Below are 20,139 nucleotides of genomic sequence, written 5' to 3' on the forward strand. Positions count from 1 at the left end.
GTGGGAAAACACTATTCAGATAAATCCTTCAAAAGGTAAACAAAACTTTTTTCCACAAACAGGGAGTCTTATTAAATATTGTCGTAATTTTGCTCGCTGCCGTCTTTTTTTTTGATTGCTCGCGAGATGCGTGTTATCGCAATTGGAAAAAAATGTTAGGTGATGCCCGGCGCTGCATGGGCTCCTTTGGTTGTAGTTTGTACAGCGTTTAATGGAACAGGTCCATGGCGAAATCATGAAATTTACCCGACATGTAAAACCCAATAATAATGGTTCAGTTTTGGAAATATGCATATCTACACTTTATTTATGACTTTGAGGTATTGGATATTTACCAAATTGACTGGTAAGTTAATTGTGCACGAAACTTGGGAGCCAAATAGCTCCGTATATAAAGCGGTGTGTGTATGAGTGTAGCGAATGCTCACAGCTGAATTCCCGGTGAAAATTTCAAGCCCAGCCCGGGGAGCCGCTGTGCACGAGTGTGTTTAATTTTGACGCTCGCTAAATGTTATAAAGCACTGAGAATTTCATTTATTCTTACTGTACAACTCATAGCATTCTAAAAATTTCGCAGAAAAATCAGACAAAAATGTTCAATGAAACTATGCTACGCAATGTTATTATTTTATTCATACATGTACATGCACGATACTATTGTGATTGCGCAATATCAATGAGACGGCTAAGGTAGTAAAAATTGACATTTCGTTTTTTGCGGATTCTGAACGATTTAAATGATGCCCCGATCTGAAATTTGGGGAAGATATTTATTACAGGATAGGGCACAATTAAGGAAATTTTGAGGGGATTCGGTGCATGACACGATAGCCGATGATCCGACCTTAAGAACGAGAGAGATAATGCGATGACTATATATATATTTTTACAAAGATTTAGTCATCATCACCCATATAGCATGATGAACATGTTTATAAATAATTTACCCTGTATGTACACAAATTGAAACTTATACCAGATTGGCCTGTTGTATTTAAAATCTACACACCCCTGTGTTAGACTGTACTGCCATGTGTGTTCAATCACTAGGATCCACAACATGCTCATCTATCAGGGGAACATTCTTAAACCCCAATACATTTGTTCATTCATTGAATGACCTTTGAAGATTTGGATACAAAAACTAATACTCTGCAACTTGAGGTAAAATTTTGCACTAGATTATGTAATTGAGGTTATTGGACTATGCCATTGGGATGAGGCTCTTGTGGTCCATAGTGAATATAGCTGGAAAATCAAGGCAGTGTGATTTTCAAATGGAATGGCAGATTTACACAAGATGTGATTAGATAAATTTATGAATTATTAACATTATATAGGGTGGTTATGTATTGCTGACTATATACCACTATACCAGATAGTTTTGTTTTACTTTGCATCACCCTAGTTATATTTAACTTTGAACTTGCGGTGTTTGCCCACAAGCCATTGTTTGACTACTGAAAACCATGCAGGTGCAAGACTAAATGTAACATAATTTCTCCTGACGTAGAAGCTAAAGGAAAGGAAACAATTGAATACCTGAGTGGAAGAAGGGCCCAACTCCATCAAAACTGTTTTTGAGATATTAACAAAAAACTTAATATTTGGAAAAGTTTTATAGACAGAATGTTTTCATCTTCAGGGGACCTTTAATACATGGACATACAGTATTACATACATTCGAAATCATATATGATGTTTCCATGGCGACGGTACAGGTCTTAATACGAGCTGGAGTTGGGCCCTTCTTCCACTTATTTACTGCAAGTGCCAGTTTCGTAAAGCAGATTTGTTATAAATAGCTACAGAAATTTGAAAATTGTCCATTAATTGCACAAGTAGAAGCATGTAATATGTTAGCAAGAAAGTTTATTGTTGTGAAAAGTAGATTTCATGGATGAACAAAATTACTCTTTAATCCAATATTTGTGGAAGAAGGGCCCAACTCCATGGAGTTGGGCCTTTCTTCCATGAAAGCCATGATTAAGTGTACGTGGAAGACTATTTAGAGAGTGGATTTTGGCTCATCTTTCGCACACAAGGAAGAACAGTCTGCTGGCAATAAAATGGTGGGTCTAACTCATTTTTGTAAAAAATTGGAGTTGGGCCCTTCTTCCACTCAGGTATTCAATTGCTGTCATTGAATCTACATATCAGCAACGTATGGATGTGCTTCAAGAGCACCGGAAAAACACACCTCGCTTGCTGATAATATGAACAAATTGCATATAAGCCAACATGAAATGCTTTCTCTTCGGTTTAATTACCCAGGATCTGGTGCAGTTTGGGAAGGTGTATGTAGATAGTAACAGAAAGTGTGAATTGAAACTTGTACATGAATTTGGTGCCTTTCTGAAAGCCCAAGGAGTAGCTGTAACCCAGATGGGTTTACTTGCAGTACTTGATGCTCTTGCCAAGGAAGTTATCATTTATCAAGAAGTCAATGGTACATACAAGCGTCAGTTCTTCCGTCTTGGCTTTTCAGCTAAAAGTTTTGATGGCAGAATAACTTCGCCATTCGGTCTTGCTGTAACATCAGAAGGTAGAATCTTTGTTGCCCACAATCGGTATATTGTGAAAGTATTCTTATCATCAGGTAAATATGAGAAGACATGGATTGATGTTGGTGATAAAATCGCCAGCACTCCTGATGACATGATAGTGATTGGTAGCAACGCAACAGGTGTCATCACTGTGCATGAGTCTGATGGTGAGTTGATTAGGACACATCATGTGAACTGTAAAACCATGGTAAACATAGTCAGTGATGGGAAGCAGATTGCATTCACGACAGGCAGCAAGGGCAATTCAATTCATGTGATAGACTTTGTAACAGGTCAGGCAATATGGACAGAGGACATGATAAGACCGCTTGGTATTTGTTATGAACCAAACACCCACACCTTATTGGTGACAGGAGGTTCACAGACTCTGGGACAATGTGTACTAAATCAGTACTGCATCACCACTGGACATCTGTTAATGCAACTTGCAAGTGGTCTGTACAACCCATTGGCAATGACTGTTACTCATGACAATAAATTAATCATGGCTAATATGAAAACTGTAAAGGTTTTCAGCATAAAACTGTAAAGGTTTTCAGCATAAAACTGTAAAGGTTTTCAGCATAAAACTGTAAAGGTTTTCAGCATAAAACTGTAAAGGTTTTCAGCATAAAACTGTAAAGGTTTTCAGCATAAAACTGTAAAGGTTTTCAGCATAAAACTGTAAAGGTTTTCAGCATAAAACTGTAAAGGTTTTCAGCATAAAACTGTAAAGGTTTTCAGCATAAAACTGTAAAGGCTTTCAGCATAAAACTGTAAAGGTTTTCAGCATAAAACTGTAAAGGTTTTCAGCATAAAACTGTAAAGGTTTTCAGCATAAAACTGTAAAGGTTTTCAGCATAGACTAGGGTGCCTGTAGCTGTGAGAGCACAAGCAAAATGATAGTGATACTTTTCTTTGAACAAGTTTATTAGGAATGCTGATTTAAACTGAATTTTATTCGTTATGAACAATTCCAACTAACAACGGTGATTTACTCACGTTTTAGTGATGTTTCAAAACTAGTGGTTTCATCAGACTGGCAACTCATCACATCTGACTGTTTCCTTTTATATGTGACAGGATGTCCAGTAAAGGGTTTGATGAGTTGGTCAAAGATGTTGTTGAGTGCGTAGGCCCCCACGCCCTCTACGGGACATCCTGTCACCTATAAAAGGAAACAGTCATATGTGATGAGTTGCCAGTCTGATGAAACCACTAGTGTAGTGGTGAAACATCACTATAATGTGGGTAAATCACCATCGTTTTTAGTTGGAATTGTTCATAATGAAATCAAATTCACTGATAATGATACTGTTTGACCTCTGATGAGGATTCTTTTTACCAAGTTTAAGCCCAATCGGACTAGCTTTAATGTTTGACTCCATATGACTTTTGACCTTGGATGACCACGGATAGAATTTTTTCATGCTCCCCCTCTACACTGTGCTCCCTTACAGAGGATTCTCTTCAGCATGTTTAAGCCCAATTAGTTGAAATGTTTTGTCATTTTGTAAGGTAGTTTGTACTGTTTTAAATGCAACTCAGTATTAATACACTGTCCATTTATGATTGAAATTGTAAAGAGCATACAAGGGTCATTCAAAATGTTCTACTCCCACCCTCATCTCTCAACCTTTGCATATAGTACTTAGTAGCCTTTTCATATGCTCCGTGATTGTAACCTAGGGTCTTACAAATGTATCTAGCTTATGAAAAAATTTGACTTAAATATTATTTTCCATTTGTTGTAATTAAGCGAAGTAAAAATGAAATCAGAATTTGGTGTTGTGGAAACGGAAAAAATTGTACATTATATCTACACAGAAGACATAAGCAGACCAAATTGCTTAACATGCATTTCAAATTCAAGTTTGTTGTTCTTGATATGTCTGTAAATTCTTTCAAACTTTTAACTTACAAATTGCGTATTTACAAAATTTAATTAGCAAATAATGTTCATAACACAGATAAGAAAATGCTAATTTGTGAAATAAAACTACAACAAGATGAATCTGGTAATTATATAACTGAAAGTACATAAACATAAACTGCATTGACCAAATGGGGCGCATTAACCCTGCTAAACTTTGTCCCACAGCGCCTTTACCATACAAAATTTCCTGTATTGGGAGAATGAAAAATGTTAAAGTCGTCCAGCTTACCCAAGCTACCCTATTCCGCAATGACTTGACTGTCATGCCATTTACCCACCTCGAAAATGACTTTTGGAGAAATGTGCGCATATAGCATGCAAAGAATTTCAATTTGACACTAGTTTAAAAATACCCTGTGATGGGCTATTGAAATACATACACCCCTATGGAAGACATGACCATATCTTCCACACAGAGAGTGTGAATTTCAAACAGGGTTACTTGAATGGGTGACTCCATTTGAAATCTATACCCTCCATCCAGTCTGTGTGGGAAAATAAGGTCATGACTTATATAGGGGGTGTATGGATTTTAACTGGAACAGCCCAATTGGGCCTAAAGAAGATGGAATAAATTATGTAGGAGAAAATTTAAAAAAAAGGTTTGTCTCAAAGCTCTCCAACTCTGAAAAACTAATGCATTTTTTTTCCAAAGATTTTTTTTCAAATGTGAAAAACCTCAAAGTCCTATTCTACTGTATGAAGTGTTGTATTGAACAATAAAGTGATGCTGCTATTGTATTGAAGTTAAGTAATCTAAGAGCAGGGGTCTGGTGGTTCATCTCGATGTACTTTTCTCCCTCCCCCACCAGACCCAAGTACAGGGAATAATAGAGGAGAAGGAAGTATTCAGTTGCGTAGTAAAAAGGTTTTTTTAAAAAAAAAAACGGCATTTCAATGGTATTTTTTACATTTTTTCTGGAAAAAAAATAAAAGGAAAATTTTTTTACTAATGTGGTTGAATAAACTAATGCGGGTGAATAAACTGATGCATGCCAGGAGCTTTGAGACAAACCTTTTTTTTTTAATGATCAAGGAATTCCAGTGTCATTCAAACCAAAGAACACCTTGTAGCAAGCTGGTCCACCGCAAGGACAAACAAAACAACATTGTGTACACTACAGTGTAATGACAGTGGATGCGATGACCTGTACATGTAGGGAGACTTCAAAACAAATTGTAAATTTTGCTCATGCTTCAAATAACCATTAGGCAATAGAAACAAATTAGTTCAATCTTTCGATCGATCCTCATTATTTATGAAATTAATCAATTGACCATTATTAAATCTGATAACATATAAATATTTGCCTGTATTGATATTGAAAAGTATAAATATACTATTAATTCTGTTTAATTAGTCATTAGTTCATTAATAACAAGCATCAAACTTTTCAAAGCAGCATCGGAGGTTGTTCCAAAGATCGAACAAATTTGTTTCTGGTGCCTTATGAAGTTGAATTCTAATTGTGTGTTCGTTAATACTGCAGCAGTCGGGTTTGAATTTGAAAAAAGTTGCTCTGGGTCATCATTAGAAGTTGACTTCTGAAGTTGAGTTCAAAATGCAGTGACCCTGTTTACACACAAATGAAGTCAAGTTCAAATTCGACTTAAGTCGACATCAGGCTCTGTGTAAACAGGGTCTTTAATTTATCATATGTATGTACCCTGTATACAAACATATACCTGATTTACCCAAGATATGATCGGATAAAATGTTGAATTATTAACATAATTATAGGGTGGTGATGTATTACTGACTTTATACCTGTATACCAAAAAGGTTTGATTTGTTTTGCATCACCCTAGTTATTTGAAACTTTGAACTTGTACTGTTTATTCACAATCCATTGTTTGTTTCTGTTTATAAATGGTGTATAAGCATTCTACATCACCTAATACCAATTTCTCTTGAAACATGTATTGTTGCGAAGTGCATGTTTTGATGTCATCAATGTGTTTACATGTACTGCTATGCAGGTAGCAGACTTGTGTTTTCAACTGTTCCCAAATCATTGTTCAAAGTAAACCATCATTTTGACTGTAAGGTTGACTAGCTCTTCTAACCATGGACACAGCATCGGATGATCTTGATGTTTCCATCAAGGTGATGGAAGAAGATTTATCTTGTAACATTTGCTATAATCTTCTGAGAGAGCCCAAGGATTTAGACTGTCCTCATGTGTTCTGTCTTCAATGTCTGCAGAAATGGGTGAAAACAGGACAAACAGTTGAATGTCCAGAATGTCGCCATATCACTATAGTGCCACAAGGTGGGTTGGTCAACCTGAAGAATAATCTTCGTGTAAAATCCATGGTTGAAAAATATGCTGAGGGTGTTGAAAAGCAAAAAGGTGTGCCGATATGCCCTAATCATGAGGGGGAGAAGCAGCATTTCTTTTGTGTCACCTGTGGTGTAACGGTATGCCACAATTGTCTTGTGCTGGAACACCGGATGCCAGAACATGAGATAAAAGAGTTGAAAGTCATTACTAAAATGCAGAAAACAGAAGTGAAAGCCAAAATGTATAACTTGCAGCAAAAAATGAACCAAGCAGAAGATGATGAGAAGAAATTGAATGAGATGGAAAGAAAATTGCAAGCAGCCAGAGAACAAGCAGAGAAAGATGTCGAGAAACGTGTACAAGAAGCTACTGCTGAGGTAGAAAACAAAGGGAAAGAAATGAAAGCTGCCATTGGAGCTACCTATCAGCTACGCATGGATACACTGAAAGAAAAACAGAATCATACCCATGATATGGTCACTCGTTTACACAATGTTCAAAGAGTTACGCAAAATGTAGTTGATACAGCAGCTGATCACGTTTTCATGAAACAACACAAATTGCTTGTTGATAAAATGAGCAAACTAAGTCAACAAGAAATGCCCTCTCCAGACTTTGCCAATCTTCAGTTTAGCCCGGGATCTGGTCCAGTGAATCCATCATGGTTTGGGGGCGTGGTTGCAGGTGGGAATAGAAAGTGTGAATTGAAATTTCTTCATGAATTTGGTGATTATCAGAAAGCCCAAGGAGTCGCGGCAACCCAAACAGGTTTACTTGCTGTAGTTGATACTGACGCCAAGGAAGTTGGCATTTATGGTGAGGTAAATGGTAAATACAAGCGTCAATTCAGTCTCGACTCCTCAGCTGATACATGTAGTCCAGATGGCAATAAAACTCAGTCATTGAAAGTAGCTGTAACATCTGAAGGTAAATTCTTTGTCACCAATACTGGAGGGATTTTGAAGATATTCTCACCATCAGGTAGATGTGAGAAGAAATTTACTGGTGTTGGTAGTAGAATCACCACCACTCCTGATGACATGATAGTGATTGTTAGCACTGGGAAAGGAGTTATCACTGTGCATAAGTCCAATGGGGAGGTGATCAGGACGCATCAAGTAGACTGTTACGTTGAAGACATAGATAGCAATGGGAAGCAGATCGGAATCACATCAGGCATGAATGGCAATTCAATTCATGTGATAGACTTTGTAACAGGTCAAGCGATATGGAGGGTAGACATGTTAAATCCGGTTGGTATTTGCTACGAACCAAAGACCAACACCTTATTGGTGGCAGGAGGTTCGCAGACACTGGGACAGTGTGTAATAAATCAGTACTGCAGCACAACTGGATGTCTGATATCGTGTCTTGCAAGTGGTCTGTATGGCCCATATGCAATGACTGTTACTCATGACAGTAAACTAGTAGTCGCTGATGGGAAGACTGTAAAAGTTTTCAGCATAGATCTAGAATAAGCTATGTTATGAGCAAAAGTTGAATTTGAAGATACACAGAAACAATGTATAAAATCCACCAGATTTTCTAGTAATCGATGTTGTCACACCACACAGCAACTATAGCGTGTATCTGCTGAGCAAAGGTTGCTGTACATCAGCGTTTGACAGGCATGGTGGAAGAAGACATGACAGGCATGAAGTAACAGGCATGAATGGATATTTGACTTGATTTTTTCTTCTTCTTTATAGCTGACTTGGTTCATAGGCGAGATCCCGGGGATGGGGGATTTATCCCCCCCCAATATTTTGCCAGGGGGGGATGGTCCATACAATCATCCCCCAATGTTGACGCCTGATAATGGGTTTCTGACCAAATTAACCTCATATTTGCCCATTTCAGCCCCAAAAGTGCAAATTTTTGCACGCTTCGCGCGCATTTAATCTATTTTTACACCATATTTCATCAGTTTAGCTTCAAAATAGCAAAAATTTTCACGCGCATTTATATCATAAACTAATTCTGTCGCCAAAGGGTGCTGCATTGACTATACTTCAAGATTTTTTTTCCAACTTCATCCCCCCCAATGTCAAAAAGAAATCTACGCCACTGACTTGGTTATGTTTATATATTTAGCTGTAAATTAATTATTATAATTTAGTAATGACCAGATCCACTTGTAAAATACTGCAATGGGCTATTCCATTTAAAATCCACACTAGCCCTGTGGGTGATTTTGAAAATATCTCCCACAGTGGGAGTATGAATTTCAAATGGAATGAATACATTAGCAGCTCCCCTGTGGAAGATATTTCCAAAATCTTCCACAGGGGTTGTGGTCAAATCTCAATCAATGAACTTGTCCACCATACTCACAAAACTTTTTCCAACAAAATATTGCTGCATCCCCACACTTTCCCCCTCCACCAAAACGAATCAGCCTGGTGTTTTCACTGAAATTCGCACTCGCAGAAAGAATTGTCCGGTACAAATCTTCTTCTCGATCGTTGTCATACATTCATTCATTCATTCATTCATTCATATTTTATTTTCATCAATCATCAACATCAATATACAAGTGATACTAATAGCTCAACAAAGTAATAAAATTAAATGTAAACAAGAGTCATTGGTATAAATAAATATCAATACATTTAGGCAGTAACAATTAAATCAATATAATTAAATTAGAATAGCATTACTATGTATGATTGACCAAAATACACTTTAAATGCATAATGATATTACGAGCGGGGGAGCAGAATCAACAAATTGTGCACAAATTTGTGGAAATTTGAGTAATATTGGGTTTTTACAGGGGGGCAAGAGTTCTGACTGGCGGAATCCCCTTTGGTACCGCCACCACTGCAAACAGTGGGTTTCACTGTTTTAATTTAGTGCAGACAAGGGTCTTTATGTCAAATAAACTGGTTTCTAGGAACTGACTAAAACCAGGCTTTTCTTTTAAGAAAATATTTATGAATGTAAAAACCAGGTTTTCCCTGCTTCCATTAATTATAACTGTGGAAGCAATTGGCTAGACCTATAAGAACCTAATAGTTAGACCTGCAGATATGAAGTTACATAATCAGCCATTTTTCTTAATTGTAGGGGTAGAGGGTGTGGTAAATAATGAAAATTTAAGGATTACCTAACCATGTTTCTAGTGATAACAAAAATTGAAAATTTCTTTTCATTTTGATAAAAACAAATTCAAATCTTTTCTCAATTGCAAAATGTCTGTAATGATGATCTAAGCGTTAATGCCTGTTTTAAGATGGTCTTTCATCAACAATATAGGTAATAGCCATGTAAATGAAAGTTTTGTCAATAATGAAATTTTCCAAAATAATGAATAATAAAATCATGACCTCATATTTCACTGAAAAAAATGTGACGGGAAACTATTCATTTCATTTCATTAGCCTAATGAAAATCCATTTTTCTTTATTGGATCACATGATATGAATAATATCACATGATATGAATAATATCATAAAGTTGAACTTTTAACTTTCATGCACCACAGAACATGGCTTGTATAATAACAAGTATCTGACTTTGACTTAGTATCTGAAAGAATAATCTAGCTAAGGTCAGAGGATAGTAGTACAGCCGGATGTGCAAGTGTTGCAACATGTAACAAGTGTGGTACTTTCCATACGTTGCACCAGGAAGTGTATACAGCGAACAAACATAATGGGAGTTGCACTTTCCAAATGTTACGATAACTGTTTTTTAACAGGAACATTTAGATTATTGTCAATTTTTATAGACCAATCTGATGTATATCAGTTTGAATTTGTCCTGTATGAGACTTAATTATGAACTGCAATTATGTGCATTTTGACTTTGGAAATCAACTCTACTCACCAGGAAGTATATGTATGTGTATTTACATGTATACACAGTGTGTCACACTCGTAATAATATCGGATATACCTACTTGTATTGCAGTTCAAATCATGAGACTAATTTAGACAATTCAATTTGAGCCTACTACAATCGGATCATTAATTACCAAGAACATTGACTAACAGTGACTTACGTAGCTCTGAGAAATTTGCTCTCCAGTCTAAAGCAGTTCTTATGTATGAAAAAGGTTTGAATTTGATTCAAGCTGTAAATAGTTACTATGGCAACTGCATCACACAACCCTGATGTTTCCATCAAGGTGATGGAAGAAGATTTGTCTTGTAACATCTGTTATAATCTACTGAGAGAGCCCAAGGATTTAGACTGCCCTCATGTGTTCTGTCTGCAATGTCTACAAGAATGGGTAAAAAAAGGAAGAACAGTTGAGTGTCCAGAATGTCGGCATATCACTATTGTACCACTAGGAGGGTTGGTCAACCTGAAGACTAACCTTCGTTTGAAAACTATGGCTGAAAAGTATGCTGCGCCTGTTGAAAAGCAAAAAGGTGTGCCGATATGCCCCAATCATGAGGGAGAGAAGCAGCATTTATTCTGCATCACTTGTGGTGTAACAGTTTGCCACAATTGTCTTGTGCTGGAACACCAGATGCCAGAACATGGGATAAAAGAGCTGAAAGTCATTACTAAAACGCAGAAAACAGAAGTGAAAGCCAAAATGGATTGCGTAAAGCAAAAAATTAAGAAAACAGAAGATGATGAAAAGAAGTTGAATGAGATGGAAAGAAAGTTACAAGCAGCCCGAGACCAAGCAGAGAAAGATGTTGAGAAACGTGTACAAGAAGCTACTGCTGAGGTAGAGGCCAAAGGGAAAGAAATGAAAGCTGCCATTAAGGCTACCCATCAGCTACGCATGGAAACCTTAAAAGAAAAACGGATTCAAACCAATGATATGGTCACTCGATTACACAATGTTCACACAGCCACACAAAATGTAGTTGATACAGCAGCTGATCACATCTTTATGAAACAACACAACTCGCTTGTTGATAAAATGAACAAACTGTGTATAAGCCAACATAAAGTTCCCTTGCCGGACTTGGCTGCTCTTCGGTTTGACCCGGGATCTGGTACAGTGAATTCATCTTGGTTTGGGAGGGTGGTTGCAGATGGCTATAGAAAGTGTAAATTGAAACTTGTTCATGAATTTGGAGCCTATCTGAAAGCCCAAGGAGTTGCTATAACCCAAACAGGTTTACTTGCAGTAGTTGATTCTCATGCCAAGGAAGTTGGCATTTATCGTGAGGTAAATGGTGAATACAAGCGTCAATTCAGTCTTGACTCCTCAGCTGATAGTCCAGATGGCAATAAAACTCAATCTGTGAAATCATTGAAAGTAGCTGTAACATCTGAAGGTAAATTCTTTGTTACTAATAGTATAGGGACGATGAAGATATTCTCACCATCAGGTAGATATGAGAATAAAGTGTCTGGTGTTGGTAGTATAATCGCCATTACCCCTGATGACATGATAGTGATTGGCAGCACTGTAAAAAGAGTCATCACTGTGCATAAGTCTGATGGGGAGTTGATTAGGACACATCAAGTAGACAGTTTTGTGGAAAACATAGATAGCATTGGGAAGCAGATTGCATTTACAACAAGCAACAAGGGCAATTCAATTCATGTGATAGACTTTGTAACAGGTCAAGTGATATGGAGAGTGGACATGTTATGGCCTCTTGGTATTTGTTATGAACCAAACTCAAACACCTTATTGGTGGCAGGAGGTTCAAAGAAGCAGGGACAGTGTATAATAAATCAGTACTGCAGCACAACTGGACGTCTGATATCGCACGTTGGAAGTGGTCTACACAGCCCATATGCAATGACTGTTACTCATGACAATGAACTAATGGTGGCTGATAAGAAGAATGTAAAAGTTTTCAGCATAGATGCAGAATAAGACATGTTATTAAGTAAAAGTTCAATTAGTTGAGTTGGAAGAAGGGTGTATCGTGCATCCTCGGAAATCAACTTCTAAATGACGTCTCTAGGTGAGAAAAATTGCATAGAAAATGATAAGCTATGTTAAAAAATTAAAAAATGCCTCAAGGGGTCAACAGGGATCAAATTTCATACTATAAGGTTCAAATTTCAGAATTGTTCAGATTTTGTCAAAAACCATGTCAAAGTATTCCTCTGGTAATAACTATTCAGAAAAAGTATAGTTTGACCTAGCTCTAGTCTTGATTCAAGCCCGTATCCACTATCCACCCGGGGCCACATGCTGTATGTTACGCGTGTAAACAGCCAACAATGGTGATCGATTCTATGTAGCTATGGGCGTGCTCAAAATACTGTTTTGATCAATCTGTATTCCTTGTTTAATGTTTTTCTTTACTTTTACTCTGAGGTTCTGGATTTTATGTAGACTACCAAATATAGAAAATAATGAGATGCTGCTGAATATTCATGACTTTAGCCATCCAATCATATGTACCGAGATCTTGTTTGTCATTTATTGTTTGACCACAAATGTAAACACTCGCACACATGGTGCATGCTCGTAAATGTGCAGACAACTTTTGACTAGGTGACTGAGAACCCCCTAACAGAACATCTTTCCCCAGGGCAAATAACCATACAGGGATGTGCTGCAAACATGAGTCATATTTTTGGTCATTTGGTACATCAATGACCCTTTTTCTAGGCCAATTTTGTTACATGGATGGTTCACGTTCAAATTATTTTCAATTTTTTCGGAAAACAACCTAATTTTGTCTCGCTGTAGCCAAAAGTTGGTGACAACTTGTGTTAAATTTGGCCGAAAATTAATTTGCATTTTGATATATATACAGATGGATCCAAATTTCTTGCAAAGTTGGCATTGTGCTGGGTCCACTCAGATTTCCAGCACCTCCCTACCCAAAACAAACTAGAGTTACCCAGACGATGGTGGTCTACGCCATTTTGCTACGAAAGCAAAACAGACATGTGACGGCAACACTGCCCAGACGTTGAACTCAAAAAGTAAAAGTTTTCAGCATAAATGCAGAATAAGACATGAGGTGGTCACCATTCCGGATATATACCTGTGTCTGTCAGCGTTGCCATGGTACATGTACATGTAGCTGCGTGCCAGTACAATGGAAAATGGACTATTGCACTGGCGCAGAGTGCAATAGTCTTTTTCTATAAATAGCAAAAATATTCAATAGTAATTGAACAATCAAATGATAAGAATCTTTGTATGAGTTATATAAAGTGATTTATTGCTTGATAACATAAATAGACTTTTGGAATTATTTGTCAAAGTTTTGTGTTTACGTGCTAAACCAATCTTGCCTCCTCCCCCAGAACATGTCACAATTTAATTTCAATGAATCTTATTCAATTGCACATATCTTTGCCAGTGGCATGGCAATTTTTTTAATATAAAATCATGCGAAGTCCTGTCATAACTTCTTCCTGCACTATGCACTAGATTGAGCCTCAAGCCTGTTTGCTGCCCTCTATCTGCTAAGTAATCTGATCTTGTCTGAAATCATCCGATATCTAATGATCACGCCGTCAATGAGTGATGATGATGCAGATGTCACTTTGCCAAGTTCTGTAATAACTTCATCCTTGTCTCCCTCTCTGGTATCTTGATGAGACTGGTTTCAACCAATCGAGTAGTTGGGGCAGTCGATCTGCAAGCAATTTTATTTAAAAAATATAATTTTATATTCTAGTTAGGTCATCTTTAATTCAATAGTTTGTCCTAAAGCCTTTCCCAAGTTTAAAACCTAATGGGGAATGCATTTTTTCTTTTATTTTTTTATCAAATTGTGGAATCAGCTTTTAGACTAGAATATGTAGGGAATACACCTGGGAATTTGCACCCCTAGTTTCACTGTGTTGAAGATGAAGAATTTGATTGAGATTTAGGGGCAGTGTGCAATAATTAAGAGCCCCCTGGGAGGTAAAAATTCCAAACGGCTTGCCAAAAATCGCTTGCCCCCCTTTTGGCCTGCCAAAAAATCTTTGCCCCCCCCCCTGCACATGCCAAATTTTTGGGATCCCAATTTGCAAACGTTAAATGGTGTAGATACCTCTTGCGAGCGCAGTAAGCAGGAAAAGTTGCATATTTAAGCTTTTCCGTACTGTTTTCCTAAGCCTTTTTAGAGTGGTTTATTTAAAAGGCACCCCATGAATGTGTGCCAAACCAAAAATCACTTGCCCCTCCCCCCCTCTCGGCTTGCCAAAAATTGTTTGCCCTGCCTCCCCCCTTCGGCTGCCCCCAATATTACCCTCCCGGGCTCATAATTATTGCACAGCCCTCAACTTACATTGCAGGCTATTTTTATGTCTGAGAATTTCAGATGTGAGAATTTATGTGTTGGATTTTTGGAAAAAAATAAAAGTGTAAAAAAATGAAATTTACTCAATCCAGTAGGAAAAATGCGCAAATAGCGCAGTAAGTTTACTATTGCACAGGGGGCTGAGCTTTGAGACAAAACTGTTAAATTGTGATGGGGTTAGCATAGGTCTGAGTGTGATGATCGGCACAATATATTGGACAGAAATGGTTGCCTTTTTCATGCTTCAATCACCATCTGATACTTTTTTCCCTTCTACTTCTCCCACTATTTACAATTGCAAATTTCCAATTTGCGAGTGTTCTGTTTTTGGTCAGTTCTTCTTCTTTCTTTCTTTCTTTCTTTCTTCTGTCAAACTTATAACGAGCCATCGTAGCCATATGCTTTAGGCCAATGTGACCATATTTGGTCACAAGGACCATTGGGTGGGGCAGAAATGTTACATGACCAACTCAGGGTCAAAGGTCATCCAAAGGTCGTTATGGCCAAAATGTGATTTTCACTCAAAATGCTTCTTCTTCCACAAATTACATAACACAATGTCATCACTTGCATACCTGCATCGCCTCTAGTTCTACTTTTTTTTGTTGCTACAAGAGCATCCCAATTAAGAACAGTTTCAGGCTTCAGAAAATTGTATAAATTATAATCTGGTTTTGGTTTCAACTGATCTTGTAGTTATTTTATCAAAAATTTAGTTTCAGACTCCAATGAGATAAGAAGCTTATAAAGTTGATCAATCAGAAAATAATTTGGATGAAAATTATTTCCTGTTTCATGCCTCTGATACTTTTTTTTTACCGCAAGAGCACCACCATCAACAACAGTTTCAAAATGGATACTCTATCATATGATCAATCCTAATTTTTCCACAATTTTATATGAAATGGACCAAAAACTAGGCATATTCATAATATTGCAGAATTTGAATGGTTAGAAACAGTTAATCAGGGAATTAAAACCATTAAAATGCAATTTGAGAAAATTACATTTTAAGTTTTTCCAATTTTTGAAGACCCACTGGAGAGCACCAAAGTAAAATATGTTTATTATTATCAAAGAATATATTCAATAATATTTCTGTCTTTGTTCTCAACATAATGCAAACTTTTTATTCTTTCACTAATTAGAGGTAATTAATCTGCCAACTCATACGACAGTATGCCAAAATGTGCACAATTTGACAACCCATGTATTAATATATGATATGCCATGTGATAGTATGTCAAAACAATAGGCAACTGCAGTTATCACGGTGGCTTATGGCGACGTATCATGATACGACTGTATGCCAAAACACAGAACAAAGATTTAGGGGGGGGGTGTTACATAAAAACCATATCGTATCATACTAATTAGTGCCATATCTCATTAACTAATTACATTTAGGTCTCAAAATTTTGTGAATATATAGAGTTCCATTCATAGATTTGAAAGTTTATATAACTCATTTTGCCCAAAAATCGTCATACGACAGTATGCCAAAACAGCGACGAATTTCACATCATATATGCAAAATATGAATAGGTTGTACGGGTTCAAATGTAGGGACACTGTCATGAAAAGTTGGTATGGTAGGGGGCAATGACATGAAAAGGTGGTATGGGTAGCTTGCCGGAGCACTCTTATTTTTACTGTATAGAAAACTCTGTATGGGCTTGAACTAAAGACAGAGCAGAACATACTCAAACAAACACAATTGCTAATAGCCTGACACCAGATCATCATGATCATCATATTATTTTTTATTGCCCCGGTTGTAAAATGACCTGCTTTGCTCTGACCGCCCATTTTCAACCCCAAAACCCCCACACTTCCCAGATCAATTAAATCAGCATCAAGACTAAAACAACATGAGGATTTGGTACACTTTAGCTGAGTTGCAGTATATGCATGCATATGTAACTATGCATTGCTATTATGCAACTCCCAGTTCTCAAACTTTCCAGTACTTGTCGCCAATTTAATTTTGTAATGAACCAGTAATTTACCAGTTTAATTCACAGATTTGTAATGTATTTTATATTTAGGCTTATACTATATATCTGGACTGAATTCTTCAGAAAAACCCCACCTAACCAACCCCATGTAACCTGACCCTTTTTTTTGGACTCCCTAGCCGGGCTTGACCAACAGTAAGCAAATAACTAGGGAAACGGTTTGGCCCAGAAATTTACAGAATTCTGAAAATGAGCCATACAAGAAAATCATTCAGGAAATGTAAAGAAAAAAAAAAACAGCAAAAAAAAAACCAACAAAACAGTCAGGGTTTCAAATCCGATGAGAACCCGAGAACCGGTTCTCCTAAAGGTTCTTGCTGGATTACAACTAGGAGAACTAAAATTGGTTCTCGTAAGCTTCCAAGAAGTCTCAGATCGCATGTTATGTTAGATTTTACCTTCCTTTACTGCAACAGAAATATGATTTAATAATCTTATAAATCCATAAATATTTTCTAAAATGTTGAAAAGGCAACATTTAAATCAGTGACAAAGGCAACAGTGGCTGATTGGCCAGATGAACTTAGAACTAGTTTTAAGTTTGAGCATTGTCATGAAATTAAGGGCCGGTACAAGGGGAAGGTGGTGACAGCCTTATGATTTTACCTGTTTTTCTCAATATTTTGCGGGAATCAAAAGCCTGCTTTTGATGAGAACAAAAGGTTCTCGCAATAGCCCTTTGCGAGAACCTAAACAGGTTCCCGCAATTGATTGCGAATTTGAAGCCCTGACAGTATTGTGCTAGCTTTATTTTGTTCACAATTTCTACAGTTCACAAAAATGTTTTGGAAATTTTGGCAGACCCAACTGGCATCTCTGATTTCTAAAAATTGCACATCAAACATCTCTTATTTATATGTTGTAAAATGTGAAGCATATAATTAATATTAAATAAATGTTCATTGTAACACCAGCCATTTTGATATGTGTGTAAATATCATCCTATGGGGGATATTATTCTGAGCATTGGATGGGAATGAACTCCCAGGGAGCCTTTGGTAAATAAGAATAAACAAATGAATTTATAACATTTTATTTAAATTACAAAAATCAATTTTAATTGACAATCACTTTGTTGGGATTAGCTTTTGGAGCTTCAAAATAGTGTGAAACTTGATTCAATATGGCGCAATGATATTCTAGTGCAGGTATTCTCAACCAGTGGCGTATGCAGGAATTTTTCAAGGGGGTGTGATGATAAAAAAGAATAAAATTAATAAAATTGGCGGATAGAATTTTTAGCCGGAAATCTATTTTGCCTATACATTTGTACATAGCATGATTTCACAAATTTGCATGGGCGCCCTCACATATGACATCATAGTGACATTATGTGGGGAAAAGTTTGTACTTATTTGGGTAATATTGGATAGAGAAGACCCATAGTTATACATTTGTACCAAATATAACAGTTAAACAGTATATAACATTAATTGAAAATCAGGGGGGTTGCAACCCCCCTCCCCCTTGGTAGTCTGTGTTACAAAATATGGCTCAGTAGTTTTAGGTTAAGCAATTTTTGAGAGGGAGAAGACCGAAGGGCAAAACAGTTTCCCAAAACACATAATGGCTCGTCTGGAAGTAGCCGCAGGAATATAATATTTGAACGCACCCTTTATCAGAGATGCTAGACTTCAGGAAATTTCCTAATTTCAGGAAATTTTGCTCAGATGTTTATGCGCAAAAGTATACACAAAAGTAAATTCTCAGGAAATTTTAAACCATTTCAGGACATTTTGTCATCAACCACTGGCATCTCTGCTTTATTAAAGGCTTCTTGGTCCTAAGACAGAGAGAAAGCCTAAATTGAAGTGGAAGATTTAAAAATGCCATAGGCCTCTGGGGGCACTCAACTTAAATTTTGGTAGGGGTGTGCGGCTTGGAGCGCCGTGTTTTGGGAATTAAGAACTGATTTTGGGGCAAAATAGGGGCTTGATGAACTGAAATTTCAACACTTTTGGGGGGGGGGGTCTAATGAAAATTGAGCCAAATTATAGGCTGTGTGGAGCTTACAAATTCCAAAATTTTTCCAAATTTGAGCTAAAGAGCTACAATTGTCAGTGTTTGAGGCTCAAAGAACTGGAACATGACCCAAATGTGGGTCTTAAGGAACTGTCAAAAAGGGGACCCTTGACTGCTGTGCTGCACATATCCATACCACCTTTGCATATGAGGGCCCCCTCCTGGTATAGGCCTATGTCAGCGTCCAAAGAAATGTAATTGTGTATAATAGGCTCTATACGATAAACAAGATTTTCTTTCTGAATTGGCCATATTTTAAGGGGGTACTACACCCTTGTGGTAAATTTGTGACTATTTTTGCATTTTCTCAACAAATAATAACACATTGGTAACAAAATGTATGTATATTATTGGGGCATGGAATCCAATTACTACACTGAAATTTCAGTGACTCAAGACAAGCGGTGCAGTATACTAGTATATGATAGGAAATGAGGTACATTCTAGCGGTACCTCTTTTCTTATCATAAATAATGAACCACTTGTCTTGGGTCACTGAAATTCCAGTGTAGTAATTGATTCCTTGCCCCTATAATATACATAACTTTTGTTACCACTGTGTTATTAGTTTTGAGAAAATGCAAAAATAGACACAATTCATCGAGGGGTGTAGTACCCCTTAATGTGTAAGAAAATCAATTGCATTAGGCCCAAAAAAGAATTGTTTGCTTGCCCTTCAGTGGGGTTTTGGGGTGGGTCGGTAGTCAGAATTTTTTTAGTGACACTATTGTATAGGCCTAGGCAATGAGCATTTTTTTATTGGTCATGTGGTAAGATAAATCAATTCTTCAGACTGTCAATACACATGACACACCATAGAAATAGATTCAATTTAATAGGGTAACTGAATACTTACAGGCATAAGACGCAAAGTTTTTGGAAACATGGATGCAGCAATGGACAGTTATGAAATGTTTATTAATTTACAGTAATGATTTTCTTCTTAACAAAATGTTGTTGGCCAAATTTAGCTTTGAAATGAAATTTACACACAGAAAAAGTAATAAAAAAAAACCCATTAAAATTATAAACTAAAATATTTTTGTTCATTGCCGACCCTGATTTTGGCCAATTTTGGGTCAGTCGTTGGAGGGCAAGCAAACAAATTCTTTTTGGCCTTAGCATGTTCACTCTATCTAGCGTAAGTTGGGGCCC

General features: G+C 37.0%; 2 protein-coding genes across 2 annotated transcripts in view; both read left to right on the plus strand.

The window, feature by feature from the left end:
* LOC140167686 (uncharacterized) overlaps positions 1 to 20,139 on the plus strand; it is a 48,725-nt gene that overhangs the window by 1,456 nt on the left and 27,130 nt on the right. The window lies entirely within an intron of this gene.
* LOC140168391 (uncharacterized) lies at positions 10,382 to 13,094 on the plus strand. Its single transcript, XM_072191773.1, has one exon. It carries the CDS (start codon positions 10,861 to 10,863, stop codon positions 12,562 to 12,564), a length of 1,704 nt encoding a protein of 567 aa, XP_072047874.1. The 5' UTR covers positions 10,382 to 10,860; the 3' UTR covers positions 12,565 to 13,094.

Source organism: Amphiura filiformis, chromosome 13 (genome assembly GCF_039555335.1).
Source record: "Amphiura filiformis chromosome 13, Afil_fr2py, whole genome shotgun sequence".
Taxonomy (NCBI): domain Eukaryota; kingdom Metazoa; phylum Echinodermata; class Ophiuroidea; order Amphilepidida; family Amphiuridae; genus Amphiura; species Amphiura filiformis.